The sequence below is a fragment of the Ictidomys tridecemlineatus genome, chromosome 13 (assembly GCF_052094955.1).
Source record: "Ictidomys tridecemlineatus isolate mIctTri1 chromosome 13, mIctTri1.hap1, whole genome shotgun sequence".
Taxonomy (NCBI): domain Eukaryota; kingdom Metazoa; phylum Chordata; class Mammalia; order Rodentia; family Sciuridae; genus Ictidomys; species Ictidomys tridecemlineatus.
Genome location: NC_135489.1, coordinates 35,703,769 through 35,722,189, shown reverse-complemented (window position 1 = coordinate 35,722,189; position 18,421 = coordinate 35,703,769). Strand labels below are relative to the sequence as shown.

The 18,421-nt window shown below is 40.1% G+C and overlaps 1 protein-coding gene and 1 non-coding gene across 4 annotated transcripts; both read right to left on the bottom strand.

Moving 5' to 3' along the window:
* Positions 1-1,299: 1,299 nt before the first annotated feature.
* On the bottom strand, positions 1,300-17,926 carry Ino80c (INO80 complex subunit C). Of its 3 annotated transcripts, none has more exons than XM_005325573.5 (5): positions 17,718-17,926; positions 8,957-9,067; positions 7,807-7,918; positions 6,773-6,840; positions 1,300-1,712 (listed from the first exon to the last, which is right to left on the bottom strand). In XM_005325573.5, exons 1-5 carry the CDS (start codon positions 17,847-17,849, stop codon positions 1,581-1,583), a joined length of 555 nt encoding a protein of 184 aa, XP_005325630.1. In that variant the 5' UTR covers positions 17,850-17,926; the 3' UTR covers positions 1,300-1,580. The 3 variants fall into 3 exon arrangements, with proteins under 3 accessions (XP_005325630.1, XP_005325629.1, XP_013214173.1); XM_005325572.3 differs by having other exon boundaries at positions 17,694-17,925; XM_013358719.4 differs by lacking the exon at positions 17,718-17,926 and adding an exon at positions 17,567-17,667.
* On the bottom strand, positions 4,304-4,408 carry LOC120886668 (U6 spliceosomal RNA). Its single transcript, XR_005729748.1, has one exon. It is a non-coding gene; the product is annotated as a U6 spliceosomal RNA (small nuclear RNA).
* Positions 17,927-18,421: the final 495 nt, after the last annotated feature.

Genomic DNA, 18,421 nt, shown 5'->3' with positions numbered 1-18,421 from the left:
TCAAATACACATCCAGAAACAGTGAGGCCCATGGAAGCAACAGTCTGCAGGTCCTCTCAGAGGACATGTGCAGGGCAGGGTTTCTCTCTTTAGTCCCTCACAACCCATAGAGCCTGAATAGGTAGGACTGAGGCAGCATCTAGCATCAGTATTGAATGGAAATGCCCATTTGGTGAGAGGGTCTTCGAGGAAGACATGGACTGACCCCAAGTTTACTCTACATAATAGAAAATGGAAGCAGAAGAAGGAAGTGTCCTTGACTAACTGTTCTCCATTGAAAAGGAAGCTGGGGTGTTTCCTGAAGGCAGGAAGTGTGAAGGCCATTGTAGGAGCCAGGCAGAAGCCTCTGACTTTTCAGACACCTCAATTTACCATCAGAGCATACCTCACATCTCTCATTATAAAGCCCTCAGAAGCCCTCAGGTGACTCTGATGTGGCTGTGGTTTGAGAACCCTGGCACCAGAAGCTCAAATGCTTGGTGACCATGGGCTGAGGAAAGCTCCCTCCTTTCCTAGTCACCATAGGTCCCTTGTTATGGGGAAGGGGATGCTACACAACACCCCTTCTCTGTTACCACTAGTGAGAAGGTACCGAAGGACATTGGGGCTACTGTACTTGGTAGGAGGAAAGTCAAGTTTTAGGTAGTTGCTACCAGCTAGCAGGTTGCACTCCCAGCTGATGAGGCTTTGTTTTTTCTTTTCTCTATGCCTGGGGTGGGTTGTAGGAGGGGCTGTCCCCAGAAAGGGCATCTGGGTGTCCAATCCTCTATAAAGTAGAGGCGGCCCTGGCCCAGAAGATCAAAGGCCTGGTACTACCACCTATCCTACAGAAACATGACAACTGGCAACAGGGCTCAGCAAAGCCAGGCATGTCTCCAGACTCCTTTTCCTGGTCCAAGGAAATGTTTCCTCTCCTTGTAGAACAGGGAAGCACATGCCAACTTCCTAGAGCAGGCTGCAGCCCAAGGGGCAGCATCCTCCACCAAGACAAGATTATTCTTAGACAGGGAGCATCAGTGTTGGTTCCCATGTGTCCAGGGACAAGGAAAGGCTGAGGCACAGGGCAAAGGACTGGTCCAGTGTGATAGGATGGGGCACACAGCTCTTTCTTCTTCATTCCAAATTTTAGACTTCTTCCAATCTTCTGATCATTCTAATCCAAGAGAAAGGGTAACATGCTCTAAAAAGAGAGTCACTAGGATCAAGAATAATTCAGATCTGTTGTGGATTCACTGCAGAGTCTTTAAATGTTAGACAAGAGTTCACAGCTTAGAAATAAAAATATGGAACTTACTTGGGTTAAATTAAAAGCACAATTTTATTGTATTTTCTTGTCAAACAATTTTACTTGAGGCAACAACTAAAATATAATTTAATTCAACAGGAAATATCACACTTGGAGGGAAAACAGAGAAATAAAAAAATTTTAAAAACCCTTAAATTAAAGCCAAACATTCTTTCCAAGGCACAGCATTGACATTTTGAGATTGACAGCAGAATGAGTTTGTTTCCATGAAACAAAATCACGAGCCCAAAGTCTGCCTTTGAAACAGTTCCCACTTCATCTCCACTGCTCAGGCTCAGGGAACAATGCTCGTGGCCTTCCTTAGAGCCAGGTAGCCAGTGATGACATCAGATGGCAGCCTCCTAATATAGGAAAATTCTTCAATAGTACTGAACCGAAGCTTGCTCTGGGGGTCTGTGTAGTTGGCCTGTGTGAGATATGGGCACAGGAAGGACAAAGTTTTTGGTTGTGGTGTTTCAAGTTCAAGTACAAGTTTTAACATTTTTTCTACTTTACAAAAAGCAAAATATATCTTCATTATGTTTTACTGTCACCAAGAACACTAAATTGCTCACTTTGGCAAAGACTCATTAATCTCCTCAGACTTGAGAAACACTTCAGGGAACAGACAGAAAGAACAACCACATCCTATTCTAGGACCCTTTTTTCTTGGTCCCTCAAGGGTTGCAAGCAACAGTTCCAAAACTGAATTCATGATGGTCATCAATCCCTGCCTTCCAACACCCACTCCCTTCCAGTAAGTGCCCCAGGTCTGTGCTCCTCAAGGCAGGCGCTGCTCCCATGCTTTCTGGACCCACACCCCTCCTGCCACTTGAAGGTGAGTCACAGCTTCAAGGAAGGTTTATCAGTGCCTCTGCAGAGGGTCATATTCATAGCACTGTGGAGCTCTCCTGAGCAATGCTTATCTCTGCTGCTTTGAAATCTACTATTTACATACTCTCTGATTAAGGTTTAGGCTGTGAGGCTCCACAAGGTAGAAGTAAGCTGGCTGGCTTATCATTGTAGACCAGTTCCTGTGCAATGCAGAGAGCACAGGGAGCCATCAGTGGTTATATACTGAATGACTGAATGACAAACAAAGAAACAGACAATCAGGACATCACAAAAGAAAAGAGTACTTGTTTCCTAGACACATCAAAATTCTCTTTCAGTCTATTTTTCCCATGTGCAAAGCAGACAAAATAATTTGTTTACTATATATCTCAAAGGGCATGGCTTCTATAGATTTTATTTTAAAAAATATGAGTAATTTTAAGTTCCATTTAAAAAATTATAAAAGATGGCATTAAAGTCTAGACAGATAATGTCCAATTATTCAAGGGTGGACTGTCTGCTCCACTGCTGTCATGTGTGTATGGACCTAGACTTTTAGTAATTTTGTGGCTTGATGAGGGGGAAGACTTCAGAGAAGAGGCAACAAGCCGAAAGGAACTGAGTCATAGGTTTGTCATGTTCTCACTCCTGCCACCTGGCATCTCCCTACAGTATTTAGCTGCTGTGTGTCAGGAAAGTGGGATGTATTCCCAAAAAGTAAAGATTAATTAAAGCTCTATATAAAATAAAACTTTGATCCTCTTGCTTGATCTAAATAGTGCCTTTCTGTACTACATTTCCTTTAATGATAGTACTATAAGGGAAAACTTAATTAGAAAAACAGTGACAAGTCTCTTTCGAGGGCTCATGGCCCTGAGGCAGTTAGATTAACTATCTGGCAGGGGAAGACTATCTGAAGCTCTGAGAAGGGTGCAGGCATGTCATCTGGTGAGGACCACCTGGCCTCCATATATGAGCTGGCTTCAGTTTGGCTCCACTGCATGGATGCCTCTCTCCTTACACCAATCTGTGTTAGTTAAGCTACCCAAGTTCAGACCTTACTGCCAAGAAGGCTGCTGAAGAAACAATGTGGGATACAGAGATCCTGTGGCACCAACAAAAACTGGAACAGTATGGGCCTGACCCAGGAGCCAGCATCCTGCATTTTGAACTCAAGGAAGGATGCCAAGTAATACCCCAGAGATGAACAAGTGAGGAAGCTCATCTCCACAGTCAACCTGCCTCTGCATCCTGTCCCTTGAGCCTGGATGCAACAAACAGAGGTCATGTTCCTAAATGGCAATCAGCTTTAGTCCCCTTTGCTGCAGGGTGACAAGCAAAGAGTTACAGGCAGTGCTCACAGCTTCCCCATCTCACCCAGAGTCTTAACATTTTCCATAGCTTTGTAATGAGGGTTAAACACAGATGTGACCTCCACATGTCTTCTTGCCATGCCCAAGTGCAGAGGAAACAGTCATGTGGCTGGCTGAGGACAGGTGTGTCACTGTAAATATGAGTTAGGCTTTAGTTTTTAATTAGGTAACTTTAAATTATACAAATAATAAGTGAACCATGTTCTCCTTTGGAAAAAAAAATAAAACAGTACAAGTAAGACTAAAGTCTCCCTTTACTATTGCCTTCCACCCACAAGTCCTTGCTTTCCCCTGAGGAAACCACCGCTAGGTGTGGGCACTCTTCCAGAAGTTTTTATTTATACCCTTAACACATAAACAATAGAGAAATTAGTCAACATGTATTTTTTTGTGAATGTGTTATTTTTGTGGATGAGTAAAGATTTATTTTTTCTTATTTTCAAATTCTTTAAAAATGTGTTGACCACTTGGAGCAAGATAATAACAAGTTTTTGTGGGGTTTATAACATGTAGGAGTAAAGTATACAACAAGCATGGTACTGGAAAGAAATAAACACAAGTATACCCCTACAAGGTTCTTATTTATAAAATGGTATAATGCTACTTAAAGACACAGTTTAAGTCACATGAATACTAAGAACCACACAACAACTATAAAGAAATCATAACCAATAACAACAAAGATACTCATGGGCCACAGTAAAATAGAAAATAAATAAATCTGCCATGTAGGCCATAATTTGCTTATTCCTGTTTTGTATGAAATCCTATGGAAGAAAAACTAAACTTGGCATAGTAAAAAATAAGAATTTAAAAAATGGAACACTTCGTGAATTTGCATGTCATCCTTGCACAGGGGCTGTGCTAATCATCTCTATTTCATTCTAATTTTGGCATATATGCTATAGAAGTGCACACTGTATGCTGATTTTATGCTGTTTTGCATCCTAGAACTTTAAGCATGTTGATATGCATCAAGCTCACAGAACAATGTGACAATATACCCTGTGATAGAGCTTTCTGTTGTTTCCAACATTTTGCTAACACAGTTTCCATAAGTATTTCTGCATAAAGCTCCTTGTGCACCTATTTCTCTAGACAACTGCCTAGAAGGCAAATTGCTGGATTATTCATTTGCTTTTGTGTTATAAGAGAAATGCCAAATTGTCATTTCAAAAGCTGTATTAATGCACATTCCCACCTGAAAACAGCAATGTATGAGAATATCCACTTCCTTATGTTGGGGCCAAAATATGTAATCAAACATCTTAATTTCTTGCCAGGCATAGTGGCACACAACTTGGGAAGGTAGAAGGAGGATTGCAAGTTCCAGACCAGCTTTAGTAACTTAGCAAGGTCCTAAGCAACTCAATGAGACCCTGACTCAAAATAAAAAAAAATAAATAAAAAGGGCTGAGGATGGGGATCAATGTTAAAGTATCCTTGGGTTCAATTTCCAGTACAGGGGAAAAAAAAAAGTCTTTAATTTCTTCCCTGTAGAATGAGTCCTTTTTATAATTACAAGACAAATGCTTACTTATTAGTCATCTACATTCTTCTACTATAATTTCTAATTCTTATTCTTTTGCCCATTTTCCTATGGAACTGTCTTTCAATGATTTGATGTTTTTTGTATATCCAGAATGTTTTAATTCTCACAAAGAAGTGGAGGAAGAGGTTTTAAGTACTGTGTAACACAGCAAGACCTTCACCAATGGCAAAAAGAGACCTGGAATAATGTTTCTCAAAATAGCACTCATGCCTCCTAACAGGTGAAATTATACTAGTAAATGAACTGCCCAAAATGGTGAGGATAAAGCTGACATTCTAAGGGGTCTGGCTTCCAAAAGCTTGAATTGACACAGCAAGAGATTTCCAGTTTGGGCCATAACAGAATAACTGGTGCCAGACTAGTTCTCCTGCCACAAACAACTATTAAGATGGTTAAAAAAATATGAAGCAGCTATTTTTGAGAAAGAAATAAGAGATAGCAAAAGATTATAGTGGCTGAAAAAAAAAAGAAGCATATTTTAAAAAAAGAAGCCTATAAGATGAGATCTAGGATCATACCAACTCCCTCTGCCATGACCATTTCCTGACTACTAGGCAGGAAGCAGGAGCTCAAGCCACACTGGAGACCAAGCTTTACAGTACATGAACTTTTGGGGGACAAATTATATCTAAACTATAGCATATACAGTACTAATGGCAAACAAATGAAAATGAGTTCAGAACAATGAAAATGATCAGGAATAAAGAAGGATATATATAAAAAGGCAATTCCCCCAAAAAAGGATATAGGAAGGAGGCAATTCTTCTTTATAATGTATATAACTAATTTGGTCAATTTGTTATAGAATTTGGGGATCACACATTTTCATTAAAATATAAGGTTTTAAAAGATAGCTGTTTAAAAAACAGCAAGTTTTATTTCTATAGTTATGAGAAAAAGCCCATCTTACAAATTCATAAGATATGAAAAACAGATTAAGAAGGTGAGGGGAAGATGTCTTTACAAGTACCCCACTTGCTCTACATTCTGCAAATAAAGAAATAGGGCTCTTTTCAGTTTCTGAGTTTCAGTAACTTGCTTTTCAATTCCCACTTCCCCAATTCCTACTTCCAGTTCCACTAGTAGTTTCCAAACTTTGTTCCCTAGAAGCACTTGAGGGGGTCATCAGGATGGGGGTAGGGAGGAGGAAAAGGACCAGGAGACCTCAATGGCTAGGAAGGACTCTAGCCCTTTTAGATATATGGATTCTCTTATGATTTTATTTGGAGAAAAAAAACGGGGAGGTCTGTTGCTTAAGTTTGGAAATCACAGTGCTTCCATGGAAACATTTACTTTTTTTTTTTTTTTTTTTCCAATGCTAGAGATCAAACCCAGGGTCTAAAGCATGTGAGGCCATAATTCTATGACTGACCTACACCTCCAGCCCTAAATATTTTGTTTTAAGTATAATCATCTAAAATGCAGGTTTTTGAAACTTTGGCAGTTAAAAAGGTAATTGTTTCTTTCATATTGTTCCAAATAGTTAACTATCCGAGAAAAAGGAAGTAAAACTCATGTCTCCTGATTTCTAGAACAATCCTCCCTCTGGGATGCCCACATAGCTGTCCCAGATTGCAGAATGGATGCCTTGCACAAACCTATTACCTATTCATAGTACCTGGGCTGTAGGCAGAATCATTGGTGGTGGATATTGAACATAGTCTGGACATTACTCTGAAATCTTCTTCATTTTAATGTTATAATAAATAGAGATATAATTATACTCACAAGAAGACCCGAAACATCAGAATACTTCTTGGCTGGTTTAAAGGATGGAGGAGCATCAATACTAAAGTCTGAGGGGGGGAAAAAAGAGATGACTAAACTTGCCTTAAAACATTCTAATTCCATTCCTCTCTTTCTCTCCTTCCCCCCACCACAGTAAATAACATTTGATAATATTCCTGAAATTTTCCTTTATGATTATGGATTATGTGGATTAACCAAGCAAGTAAGAGAGGAGTCTTAGAAAAATAGTATAGTATGTTACAGACCAAGTACAGGGTTGGATCCAGCCCTGCCTTGTCACCAGGAACCCTCTATTCCAGCAGAATTGCTGGAAAATTCATCTGCCCACAAGCTGTTTTCACAATCTCAGGCTCCATGGGTTGATGGTGATGAAATGTCAAATAACCCACTAACTGGATCTGAGCACCCAGACTCCTGCATGTCCACACCTAGATGACTGACTAGCTTATTTGTCATCCATCTGAGTCACCCCCATGAAAGACATACAGCAAGACAGGAGGTGTAGTGATCAATGAACCTGCATTTTACAATGAAGTTCAACAGAACATCTAACAGTGTTTTATATAAATTTAAACATAATGCAGCAGAAAGTATTCACACTCAAAGATGCTGGCTTAAGAGTGCAAAAGAGTTGGACTTTAAGCTGGTTGTTGGAATCTCCCAAATCTAGCATTATACTTGGGCTACCTTGTTCTTAAAAAATTAAAGAGTAGACTTTTAAATAAGAATTTTGTCTAATAGAAACATCAATATTATCATAGTAGGACCTATCTCTCAAACTGAAATGTTAATAATGACACTAACCCTAACCCATGACAACACAAACAGGTTCAACACAGGCACAGTTCACAGGTAATATACACATAATATTCCTAGATCAATGCCACTATAAAATTTTCAAGCTAAAAACAATTTCCTACAATAATACAAACACAATAAAATAACACAGGTCTGTCGTAAGGAAGTTCCTAGTCTGAGCATTATAATCACATGGAAGACTCTAGACAGCTCACAGTTAGGATCATTCAGTTGCCACGGCAATGCCCTTTCAGCAGCGAGAATTTGTTTCAGGTTCTTCCAGGTTCTGTTCTTCTTGCCAGCTACTGCACCACCATGGCCAGAGTGCTCAAGTTAAAAGCATAGGTTAGAAAAAACAAAAATCAACAGAGACTACTATGAGAATCTGACATTTATGCTATCATAACTGTTAAGTACCTTTCATTCTATCACCAATAATTTGTACCCTGAGACCTTTTTAAAAAGTACTTCATTGTTTACTCATTTTAATTTGAACAAATGAAAATTTGGACTGTCAAAATCTACGAGTTAACTGGTGATAGAATAGAAATAAAAGGTTATGTTTTTATATGCACACACAAAATCAAATCTTTTATTGGGTCTAACTTTGCAGAATTCACTCATGACTTGATCACCTTAAAATAAATTTACTACAAAGTTAGATTTAATCTCATGACTGAATCTCTAAACTCCCTTCTGAGGGCAAGTCTCTGCCTTCCAAATTACTAGTGATCCTGGAAAACTTGAGTAAGCCTCAATTGTGGCATGGCAAGCCTTCTGGAAATCTCTCTCTTTTTTTGGTCCTATGAAGATTACAAAATAAAATGGAAAAAAAACTACCAAAATATTTGTGACACTAGTAACACTGTATTTACAAAACTCATTCATAAAAAATAAACTTAATAGTATAATCCAAATCTTTGAGTCAATATTTTATTATATCCCTTAAGAATGAAAGAAAAAGTGCCCATTTCTACTTCATAACACAACACTTAGATTTGTTTAAGAAACCAATGAGGAACACTCTTCTTTCAGTTAAATATTTCAAGCCTTACCTGAAACTAATGTAAGACCAATGAAAAGGGAAGGGAAGCAATCATCATGGGAATGACCCACCCTCAAAATGTTATCCTTTAATGAATTCCACAAAGGTACCAAAGTCCTTGGGGTCTGGCAAAGTAGAAGATCCACAGGAAGGATCCTTCTTATCCGGCCCCTTCCCTCCCATAACAGCCCATGGGGAAAAGGTTGCAACTTAGAAGATGGGGACACCAGAGCCACCAAAGCTGCAGGCCCAGCATGATTAGTAGCCAACGTGTTTTTTTTTTTTTTTTTTTTAATGAATATAATGCCTTAGAAACTTACCACAAAGTTAGGATCCTTAAACGGCAAAGGTTTTCCAGCTTTTTCCACTGGTGTTGTGCTAAACTCAGAGGACACCATTTTATTTTCATTCATGGCTTCCATGCTGACACCCTTAAAACATATTAAGAATTATCTGAAGTCAGTTTCTTCTAGCAAGATTCACCACTTCTGCTCTCAACAAGGGGGAACATACAAGGAAAAACTGCAACTAGCACTCTAGCAGGTCGTCTGCCCCAGAGGAGACCCTGCCTAATGGGGAGCAGGAGAGAGGGTAGGACCTGCAGCTGCCATGTTTTCTAGTTCCTCTTAGTGCCAAGCTCAGGATGGTTATCCGACCCAAGGGGACTCATTTAACTCCGACAACAGCTACAAAGGAAGTGCTATCATTCCCACTTTGAAAAAAACTAAACTAGGCTCAGAAGGATGGAGTCAAGGCCACACAGTACTCTACCTCTGGATTCAAACCCAGATCAAGCCAATTCTAAAAACCCCACCATTTCTATGATACCACACAGTCCCAACTCCTGCTTATCTTATCAGCTATGTCTTAAAACATTAAGGCAAAAAGGCTTAGCACCTTAAGGGTTTAGTCATTGGAGAACCTACGCAGAAGCCAGCATGCATAAGGACACAACAGGACATGGGCATTCTGAGGAAGGAAAATGAAGAGGAAGCTGGAGTGCCACAGGTCAGCTGGCTACAGCCAGACAGTATTCTGACAAGCAGGCTGATATGCTTTAAAACAAGAAACCTTTAAGCTGATAACAAGAAATAGCTAAAATAAGGTTATATCTGATTTCAGAGGCAATTTCCAATCTTTCCAAACTACAATTCAACTTTTTAAAAAACAAGATAAAATTTGCACATAGTAAAATGCACAGATCTTAAGTGTATGTTTCATGGCTTGCTAAATGTTTATAGTAGTGTAATTCAAACTGCTATCAAAATACGGAACACTTCCATCATCCCACAAAGTTCTCTCATGTCCTTTCCTTGTCAATACCTTTCAGCCCCAGGGCAACCACTACTCTGATTTCTATAGTACTTACACCTGTTCTAGAACTTCATATAAATGGAGTCTGACAGCGTATACTTCTTTAGCTTAGCATAAAGTTTTTGAGACCTATACAAGTTGATATATGTATGGATCAGTAGTTTGTTTCAATGTATTTGCCTACTACTATTCAACAGAGGAGAATTCCACTATATAGATGTACTAAAAAGTGTTTATTCATTTTCCTGTTGATGAACATTTGGTTTATTTTCAGTGCCAAGTTACTCCAAATAAAGTTGCTGTAATATTTTCCTTTCTCTTGGGTAAATACTTTGGAATGAAGTGGTTGTGTTTTTTGGTAAGTGCATGTTTAACTTCATGAGAAGTTACGTCTCTGGACGTGTGCGTATGCATACTTCCCTGTCCTCTCAATGGGATCTGTAAGAGGAAAGACGAGTGGAGAAAACAAGGAGCATTCACTCTGTTACAACAGTTCTCTGACCAGTCTTTCCTCAAATACCTTCCCAGATTCCTCTTCGGGGTTTCTGGGTGGGCTAGGGCTCCAGCCAAGGAATCTGGAACCTGTATTCCATCCCCTCTGTCTGAATGGCCCCTCCCTTCATCCTCACTCAAACCAGTCTTACCTGTCATTATACAAAATCTTTTGTTTTAGGAAATTCACACTGAAATTACTCTTTTTAGAGGTTGTAATCCAGGGACAAAGGAGAAAGTCCAGGGCACTGACTGAAAAGGACATGATGGGAATAGGTCTAAGGAAACCTGCCAGTTTTAGAAGAAAAGAGATCATTCTCCCAAGGAATCCAACTCTTCACAAGGGTGCTCCATCAGACTACTCAGCAGGAAACAGGCCAATGCCCCTGCATTGTCAGGAGGCCAGGCCTACTGGGTGGTCTAAATTTAAGAAAAAGAGAAAAACAAAAATCCTAAGAACTTGAGACAGACAGACAGACAACCCTAAGAACTACCCCGTGGGTATCATATTAGAAGGGATACCCAAGACAGGTAGGGGTGACTTAGGGTCTAGTCTAGGGAAAATGGGCAGAATTGAAAAAGATTTCCAGATACACCTCAAATTTCAACTTTATTAATAGTTTGAGATTTCCATAAAGAATATGACTATTAATATAATACTGTTTCCATCTGAGAAAAACAAACAAACTGAACTGCTAAATAAGCAAAGAGGAAATTCAAAAGAGAAAAACAGGACCCCAAGACCTTGGACAGTGTTTACAGAACCATCCACAAGAGCATGCCCAGCTCCCAGAGCCCCAGCTTCAGGGAGTGCAACTGACCTTTATTCTACTCCCTAAATGCTCCAAGACTGCACCTCTCCCTTTCTGTTTATTTTTCTCCCCTGATTCCCAGCAAGGAAGCTCAAAGGTGTTGAGTGCTCAGTGAAGGGGAAGGAATGCAGATTCTTTTGACATTAGTTCTTTGTCTCAAGGCAGATCAGGGGGAACAGTGTGGGATTAAGGTAGGGGACTTCCCCAGAAGCCACTATGAAAAGCAGGTACTCAGCAAGTCAATGTAGGCTAGATAGTCTGGAAGTCCTGCCAGGGGAGAGGTCATACCATCAGAAAAGTGCATAGCTGACAGTAAAAGAAGGGTGGCTTCTAAAAGACAGGCCGGAAGTCTAAGTTCCAAGCCCCAAGCTAGAGAGTCAAGAAGGGAATGAAGATGATGTGCATGGATTTTTTTCAAACAGACTCTTCCTCCTGGAGGGCCTGCTCCATCCTCTGCTCTTCCATTCAGCAGGCCTGAATCCCCTGAGAAGTCAAGCTGAAGAAGCAGCTGAGAAAGGAAACCACCTGAACAGAACTGAGCCATACAATTCCAGAGTGGATCTTGCCTCTGAAATTAGTGTGGGGCTTTCTTGACTCTCTAACCAGATAAATCCCCACAGGAAGTTCAGACTGGTTTTCTGCTTGTCTTTCCTCCTCAACCTTACTCCCACCCCCATGTTACTCCACCTTCACCTTCCTTCCCCTTCACCTCAGCCAAGCAAATGAGAGGGAGACACCTTAGCCAAAGGGAAGTCCAAGTCTCTGGGGCTCAGATGCATTAAAACAACATTTAAAATGATGTATAGTTTCCATATTATGAAAAAATTATTAACACTTAGAGATTTTTATGAGATGGACTGTCCAGAGACACGAACGCCCTAAGCAGAGGAGAGGAAGTAACGCCTAACACTAAGGGCTGTCCTCTCTTTGCAGCACTAAAAGAGCTGATGTAAGCGCCAGAGAAGAGAAACCTGGACTGCTATTAAAGAAGCACATGTCTGTCGCTAAGACACTGAAGTCAGCAAGGCCTAGGGTCTCAGCCCATCACTGCCCAACTACAGAGCCCAAATAAATATCTTCTTCTCTCCAGACAGCAGCCTGCATGACTCAGACACAGACTTCAGGATAACTTGGGCTTTCTGTCTGTGGTTACAAAAAAAAGGAGACAAATGTCTTTTTGTCTTATCATTGAAAAAGCAAATACCAGATACATCTAGAATCCCAGATTTTTTAAAAAAGGATAAGTCTAAAACTACAGAGTTACTATAGCAAAAATTCAAGATAAAACCTCGATATTCAATAAAGTCAGTTGAAAGACCCCAGCCCAACAACGTCAGGCCTAGTTGCAAAACCACCGAGGCATGTCACAAACCTACGCAGGCACCAGAGGTGTTATTCAAATAATTAGTTAGGTGTAACCGGTTGAAAAAGGACAGAGAACCAGGTCCCAAGGCATGCCTGAATAAGCAGAAACAAGAGGACCAGAGTGCAAATATGTAGCTTTTATGTGGTTCTTTTTCAGTAGCATACAGTGAAAAACAACTTTGCCCTTTAGGTAATCTATATGCTGGGTTTAAAATTAATAAGAAACCTATTGTTTACCGCGCGTGAAAACTGCCCCTTTACCCTATAAAAATTTCTGTATCCCCAAGCCCGGGGTGCCAGCTCACCAAAGCTCCGGCTGAGGTTCTGCTGGGCACCCGCAGGCGCCTGTGTCCCAATAAACAAACCTCTTGCGCTTTTGCAGCCAGTGTTTCGTGTGATTCTCCTTGGACAGGGAAACGGGGGTCTTTCACAGTTAAATAAGAGAAATTAATTCCTAGGACACAGTGAAGCCAGATAATCTTAAAAGTCTATTAGACCGACTGAGATGACTGTCAATACAGAGAAATGTTCACAAATAATCCTAAGTGAAAAACAGGATACAGAATGTCATACACCAAATAAAATACAAATACTACACTTAGAAAGAGTAACATGATTTAAGATTACCATAACTTTTAAAAGTTGGGATAGAATGATTATTTTTTAAATGAATAAATCAAGTCAGTCTAGCATTCTCAGGCTGCCTCCAATTACAAAAGAGTCTATCACCATCTCTATGCCCCTAGTCATCTGCACTCTTCTGCATTATTCTTCTCGAGCAGCAATAGCGGCCTCAACTTAAGATGCTTTGTTAAATGCTTATTAACCATTATAAATCAAAAGTCAACTAAGTAACACTCAATCTGTAGGTCAATTAAATTTCTCAGAAAAATTTAACAACTAGAATAGGTGTTTGAGAAGATTTAAATGCCCTATAAGAAGGCAGAAATACCCTCTCCAAAATAATTTCTCTGCCTCAAGGAGTTTGTTAGACCAGAAATTTAATTCCATCTTCCAACCTAGAGTGATAAAGAAAGGCAATTAAAAAAAGAATGTGAACTCTGGACAGCCTACTTGAGTTTGAACCCTGACTCTTACCACTTATTAGTATGTGGAAGTGGGCAAATTATTTACTTTTTATTTATTTCCCCTTAATCTTTTGATCTGTAAAATGAGAATAACAACCCACATAAAGTTAGTTTGAGAATTAAATGACATTGCTTAGAAAGAGCTTAGAACAGTGTCTAGCACATAGTAAATGCTCAAACATTAATTACTATTATTTATCACTATTTCTTTTATTTTAACACAATATCTGTTCCCCATCCCACCAGTCCAGTAATCTTTTTCAAAGTATAATAACCAGAATAAATGGAAGACTGTACTCTCGTAACATTATTAATCAATAGCCACATTAGTTACATTGAGAATATAAATCCAAATACAGCATTGTAATTCTAAGACAATTTACAAAATTTAACAAGTATAAACACTTAATAATAATTTCTGCTGAACTCGATAAAGACCCACCTTGATGGCATAATAAAACAAAATTGTTTTTGTACTATTAAACTATTTCTTAAGTTTGATGTAGAGGAAAACATCTATAAATGTTTTGCTCAAAATACTACTAGACCAAAAATATTCTCTTCAAATCCTGAGAACTTCTAAGCATTTAAATTTACAAACATCTTTAAATTTCAACTATGCACTCAATTTTACTTTAGAAACCATATGCACATTTCTGGAAAGTAAAACTTGCCTTAAGAATCCATGATATTAAAAAAAAAATCCATGAATCCACAATATTGATTTTTTTCAACAATCTCTAAAAACACTGTAATAATCTCTTAAGTAAAAATCTTTTGTAAAATTTTAAGTATCATGGAAGTTTTATACATTTTGCTTTTAAGAAAACAAAAATAGTTAAAATTATTGATGTAGGAAAATTTAGGTGCTGAAAGATCTGTAAAATCCCTTTTAACTTAAGAAAGTCATTTATATAAAAACACTCACCTCTCTACTGATGAAACCTTGGGCCAGGAATGCCTTCCTCATTCAAACCCACCACCCCTCAGTCAATCTTAAGCCCCTTTGCCTCCCCACCTCTCCTTTACTACTGTCAAAAGTCCCATCTTCCTCTATCCTGCCACAGTAAAATACTAAGATAGAAGTTATATATAATCAACTTGGGCTCAAAGTTAGAAATTATTATATTCCCCCATGTACGTGATAGGTAGAATTGTAGCATGGTCCCAGGTGTATAAGCACCTTCTCCCAGTTGAATTCAAGTTACTGTGGTGAAGTAACCCTTATCTAGTTACTGTGGTAAAGGAGCTTTGCAGATGCAATTAAGGTCCCAAATTATCTGATCTTAAACAAAGGATATTATCCAAGTAGGCTTGTCCTAATCACATAAATCCTTTAAATCTAAATCCAGAGGTAAGAGAAGTTAGAGATATTTGAAGCTCGAGAAGGACTGGATAAAGGGAGATTCTCCATAGCCAGTTGGGAAATGGAAGAGGCCGTGTGCCCAGGAATATGGGCAGCAGCTGACTGCCAGCAAGGAGATAGGGACCCACAGCCCTATTACCTCCAAATAACTGAATTCTGCCAACAATCTGAATGAGGCTGACTGTTTTCTTCCCCAGGACCTTTAGAAAAGAAAGCCCAATCAACATTTGGATTTCAGCTTTGTAATACCCAGAGCAGAGAACCAACCAGTCATATTATGTTAGAACTTCTGATCTACAGAACCATGAGCTAATAAATGTGTTACCAAAGAAAGCCTAAATAAACCCTCTAGCTTCACTTGCTATTTATTGACTTGAAAATTACTAATTTTGGAGGTCACAGAGTTAGGTATAAATTATTAGTCTTCCCCTAGCTTTGTTGTAGATAATATCTCTGGCATGTGGGTTATGATGATAACATTGCCTACATTTCTCTTTAGGGAACTGAAGACCACTTTTGCTGAAAGCACTAACTCTTCACTTGGGCCTACAGATGTCCCATGGGTGACTGAATGTTGGCATCTCTATCTTCATATTATGTCTACCTCCTTTGTTTCATTAACTTTTGGGTCAGATTCTAATCAGCTCCACAAGTAAACCTGTTAAACATTCGAGAAATGTTTTGTTCCAAACTATAATATAGGATTAATATGACAAGACCTACCTGCCTAGTTTCTCCCTATATAAGCTAAAGACACCTGCCAGCTGCCACGCCCAGACACACCAGTTCATGGAATGAGTGAAAGAAGGTAGCACGCAAGTTCCTGGATGATCACTACCTAGTCCCAGAGAAGACATGAATATTCCTCCCCTTTATTAGTCTCTCCCTCACCATTCCTATCCTATATCTATAATCTTCAACCCGCTGCTAGAGTCCAGAAGCCGATTTGTGAGCAAAACTCCCTCTTCCTCATTTTTTGGCCACTGAATAAAGCTTTTCTTTTCTCCCCAACATTCCATTCTCAGACAGTGGTTTTTCTGTGGGTTGACCTTCTCACCCTATGAGTTATTTAAGATACTTAATTTGTGGTAATTCATAACAGCAACAACAGAAAGCTAATATATATCTGCCATTCTCTTTTTCTGAAAGATTTTTGGAAGGGAGGGAACAGGATATAATACTTTGAAATATCTTTAAGCATACTTCTGGGGCCATAACAGAAACAACAATACCATAAACACTTGCTGACTGAACTGAACTGAAATATAACAGAAAGGCTGAGCAAGGAACACAGATGAGGGTCACCTCTAGAAAAATTCCAGGCAGTTCTCAAGGAAGTACTGTGCTAATGGCTGTGGATCAGGGAATTAGAGCAAGACAAAAATTTAAGACTTGTTGCCAGAGACAGAAGCCAAGTTGTTTTCCTTCTTCGTGGAATGGATGCTGAGGGTGGAAGCAGTAATTGGTTACTACATTTCTTTAAACACCAGCTGGGAAGAGGAGAGTCAAGAAAAAAAAAAAAGAATTCACTATGCCAGGAAATGTCCTGCTCTTTCCAGCCTCTCCAGAGGGTGCTGCTAAGACAAAGAAAGTCCTCAGGGAGTACTTTGGAGGCCCTTCCTTTCAGTGAGTGTTCTAAGGCCACCAGAATTGTAATTTCCACTTCTTTGGGCTATTGGAATTTCCAGTATCCTGAAGTCATTTGGTCATTCTCTGAAGCTTGCTATGGTGAGAGTTGACCAATGCTACTTTGGGGTCAAAAGAATCATTCCTCCAAAATGTACTGACTACGTTTCTTGGTCCTGGCATAACTGAATATCAAAACAATAGGCATATTGGGAGAAAGTATTCACCATATATCTCAGAAAAGACTTCAATAAAGAATATGCACAAGTGGAGCACGCCTGGAATCCCAGTTATATTAACTCAAATGTCCACCAATAAATGTTTGTACAAGATGTCAGATTTACTTAAGTCACATAAAGACTTTTTCACACACCAAAAAAGTCTCAAAAAGACTTTTCTACAAAGGAACTTAGAGGGACACTAAAGAATATTCTGTGTGATTTCATTTATATTATGTTTGAAAAGACAAAGGATGTTTCAAGAGGCCACCCTGTCTCTGCTCTGGTATCATAACGCAGAAATTAAAAATTTCCTAAATGAGGGAAACCTTATACGTTATCAATGCATTTCTATGTTCCTCCATGTAGGCAACGCGCTCTGCACCTCAGACACTCAGCCAATGTAGTAGGATGAACCAAGGGGAGACCCGCTACTTTTCAAAGACACTCAGGTTCTAAGTCATGCGCCCCGCTCGAAATGTGACCTCGATGGGGATGGGCGGTCCTTGTCCTCAATCTGTAACAACCACTCATCTCCTCTTCTCGCCTCACAATACAAGGAGGATGGCGAATCTAATCAAAGCCCGAAGCGATAAAACATAGGGGGGTGGGGTGGGGTGGGGGGAAAATACTCATTTACACCACCAACCAGCATCTACTTCAACCAGCATTTACTTCAGCCGGCACCATCCCAGCCCGACACTGCGCAGGCGCCCGGGCACACGCTCCGCCCCGCCGGCCGTGCGCACGCGCAGAGTAGGAGAGTGCCAGCGTACCTGCGCAAAGCCAGAGGTGGATACCTTTTTCTTTTTACTGGCTCCATAGCCCCCTCCGCTGCTGCCGTTGTAGGAAGGGCTAGCTGGCCTTTTCTTGCTGTTCCGGGCTATCCCGGGGGTGGAAGTGGCTGCCACAATTGGAATTTGAGCCGCCATCCTACCCAGTCTTTCTCCTGCTCCCCCCTCCTCCTTTCCCGGGGCTGGCTCTGGAACTTCCGGCTTGTTATTACTTCCGTCTTGATGCTTGAAAACCTGGTCTGGACTCCACAGCTTTCGCTGACTTCTCTCGGTTGAGTCTAAAAGGCGGAGCTCGGAACAGTTTATTCGATCGGGCGGGAAGGTGTCAGCCAGGCGCGCCCTGGGCGTTGGCGCACGTGCCTGGAAATCCCCAGTGAACATCTGGTCTTTTTAAATAACCAGGCTTTTAGAATTAATGATCCTGTTGCCTTTTCTCACGCTAAGTCAGAAGATTGGTCACTTTTGATGTTTGTAAGAACGAAGGTAGTTTAGGGCTGAGGGTGTAGCCAGTGGTAGAGTGCTTGCCTAGAAGGCATGAGGCCCTTAGTTCAATCCTCAGTACCAGGAAAATAAAAATAAAAGACAATATAGTCCATTATTAGTGGACTAGGCAGATTGCCAAGCTATTAGCTTCCCCTTGGTCTCTGCCTTTCCATGCTGGAAAAGTATTTCAATAGTACCCAAATGAACTTGAAAGCTAGAGTGTTTCT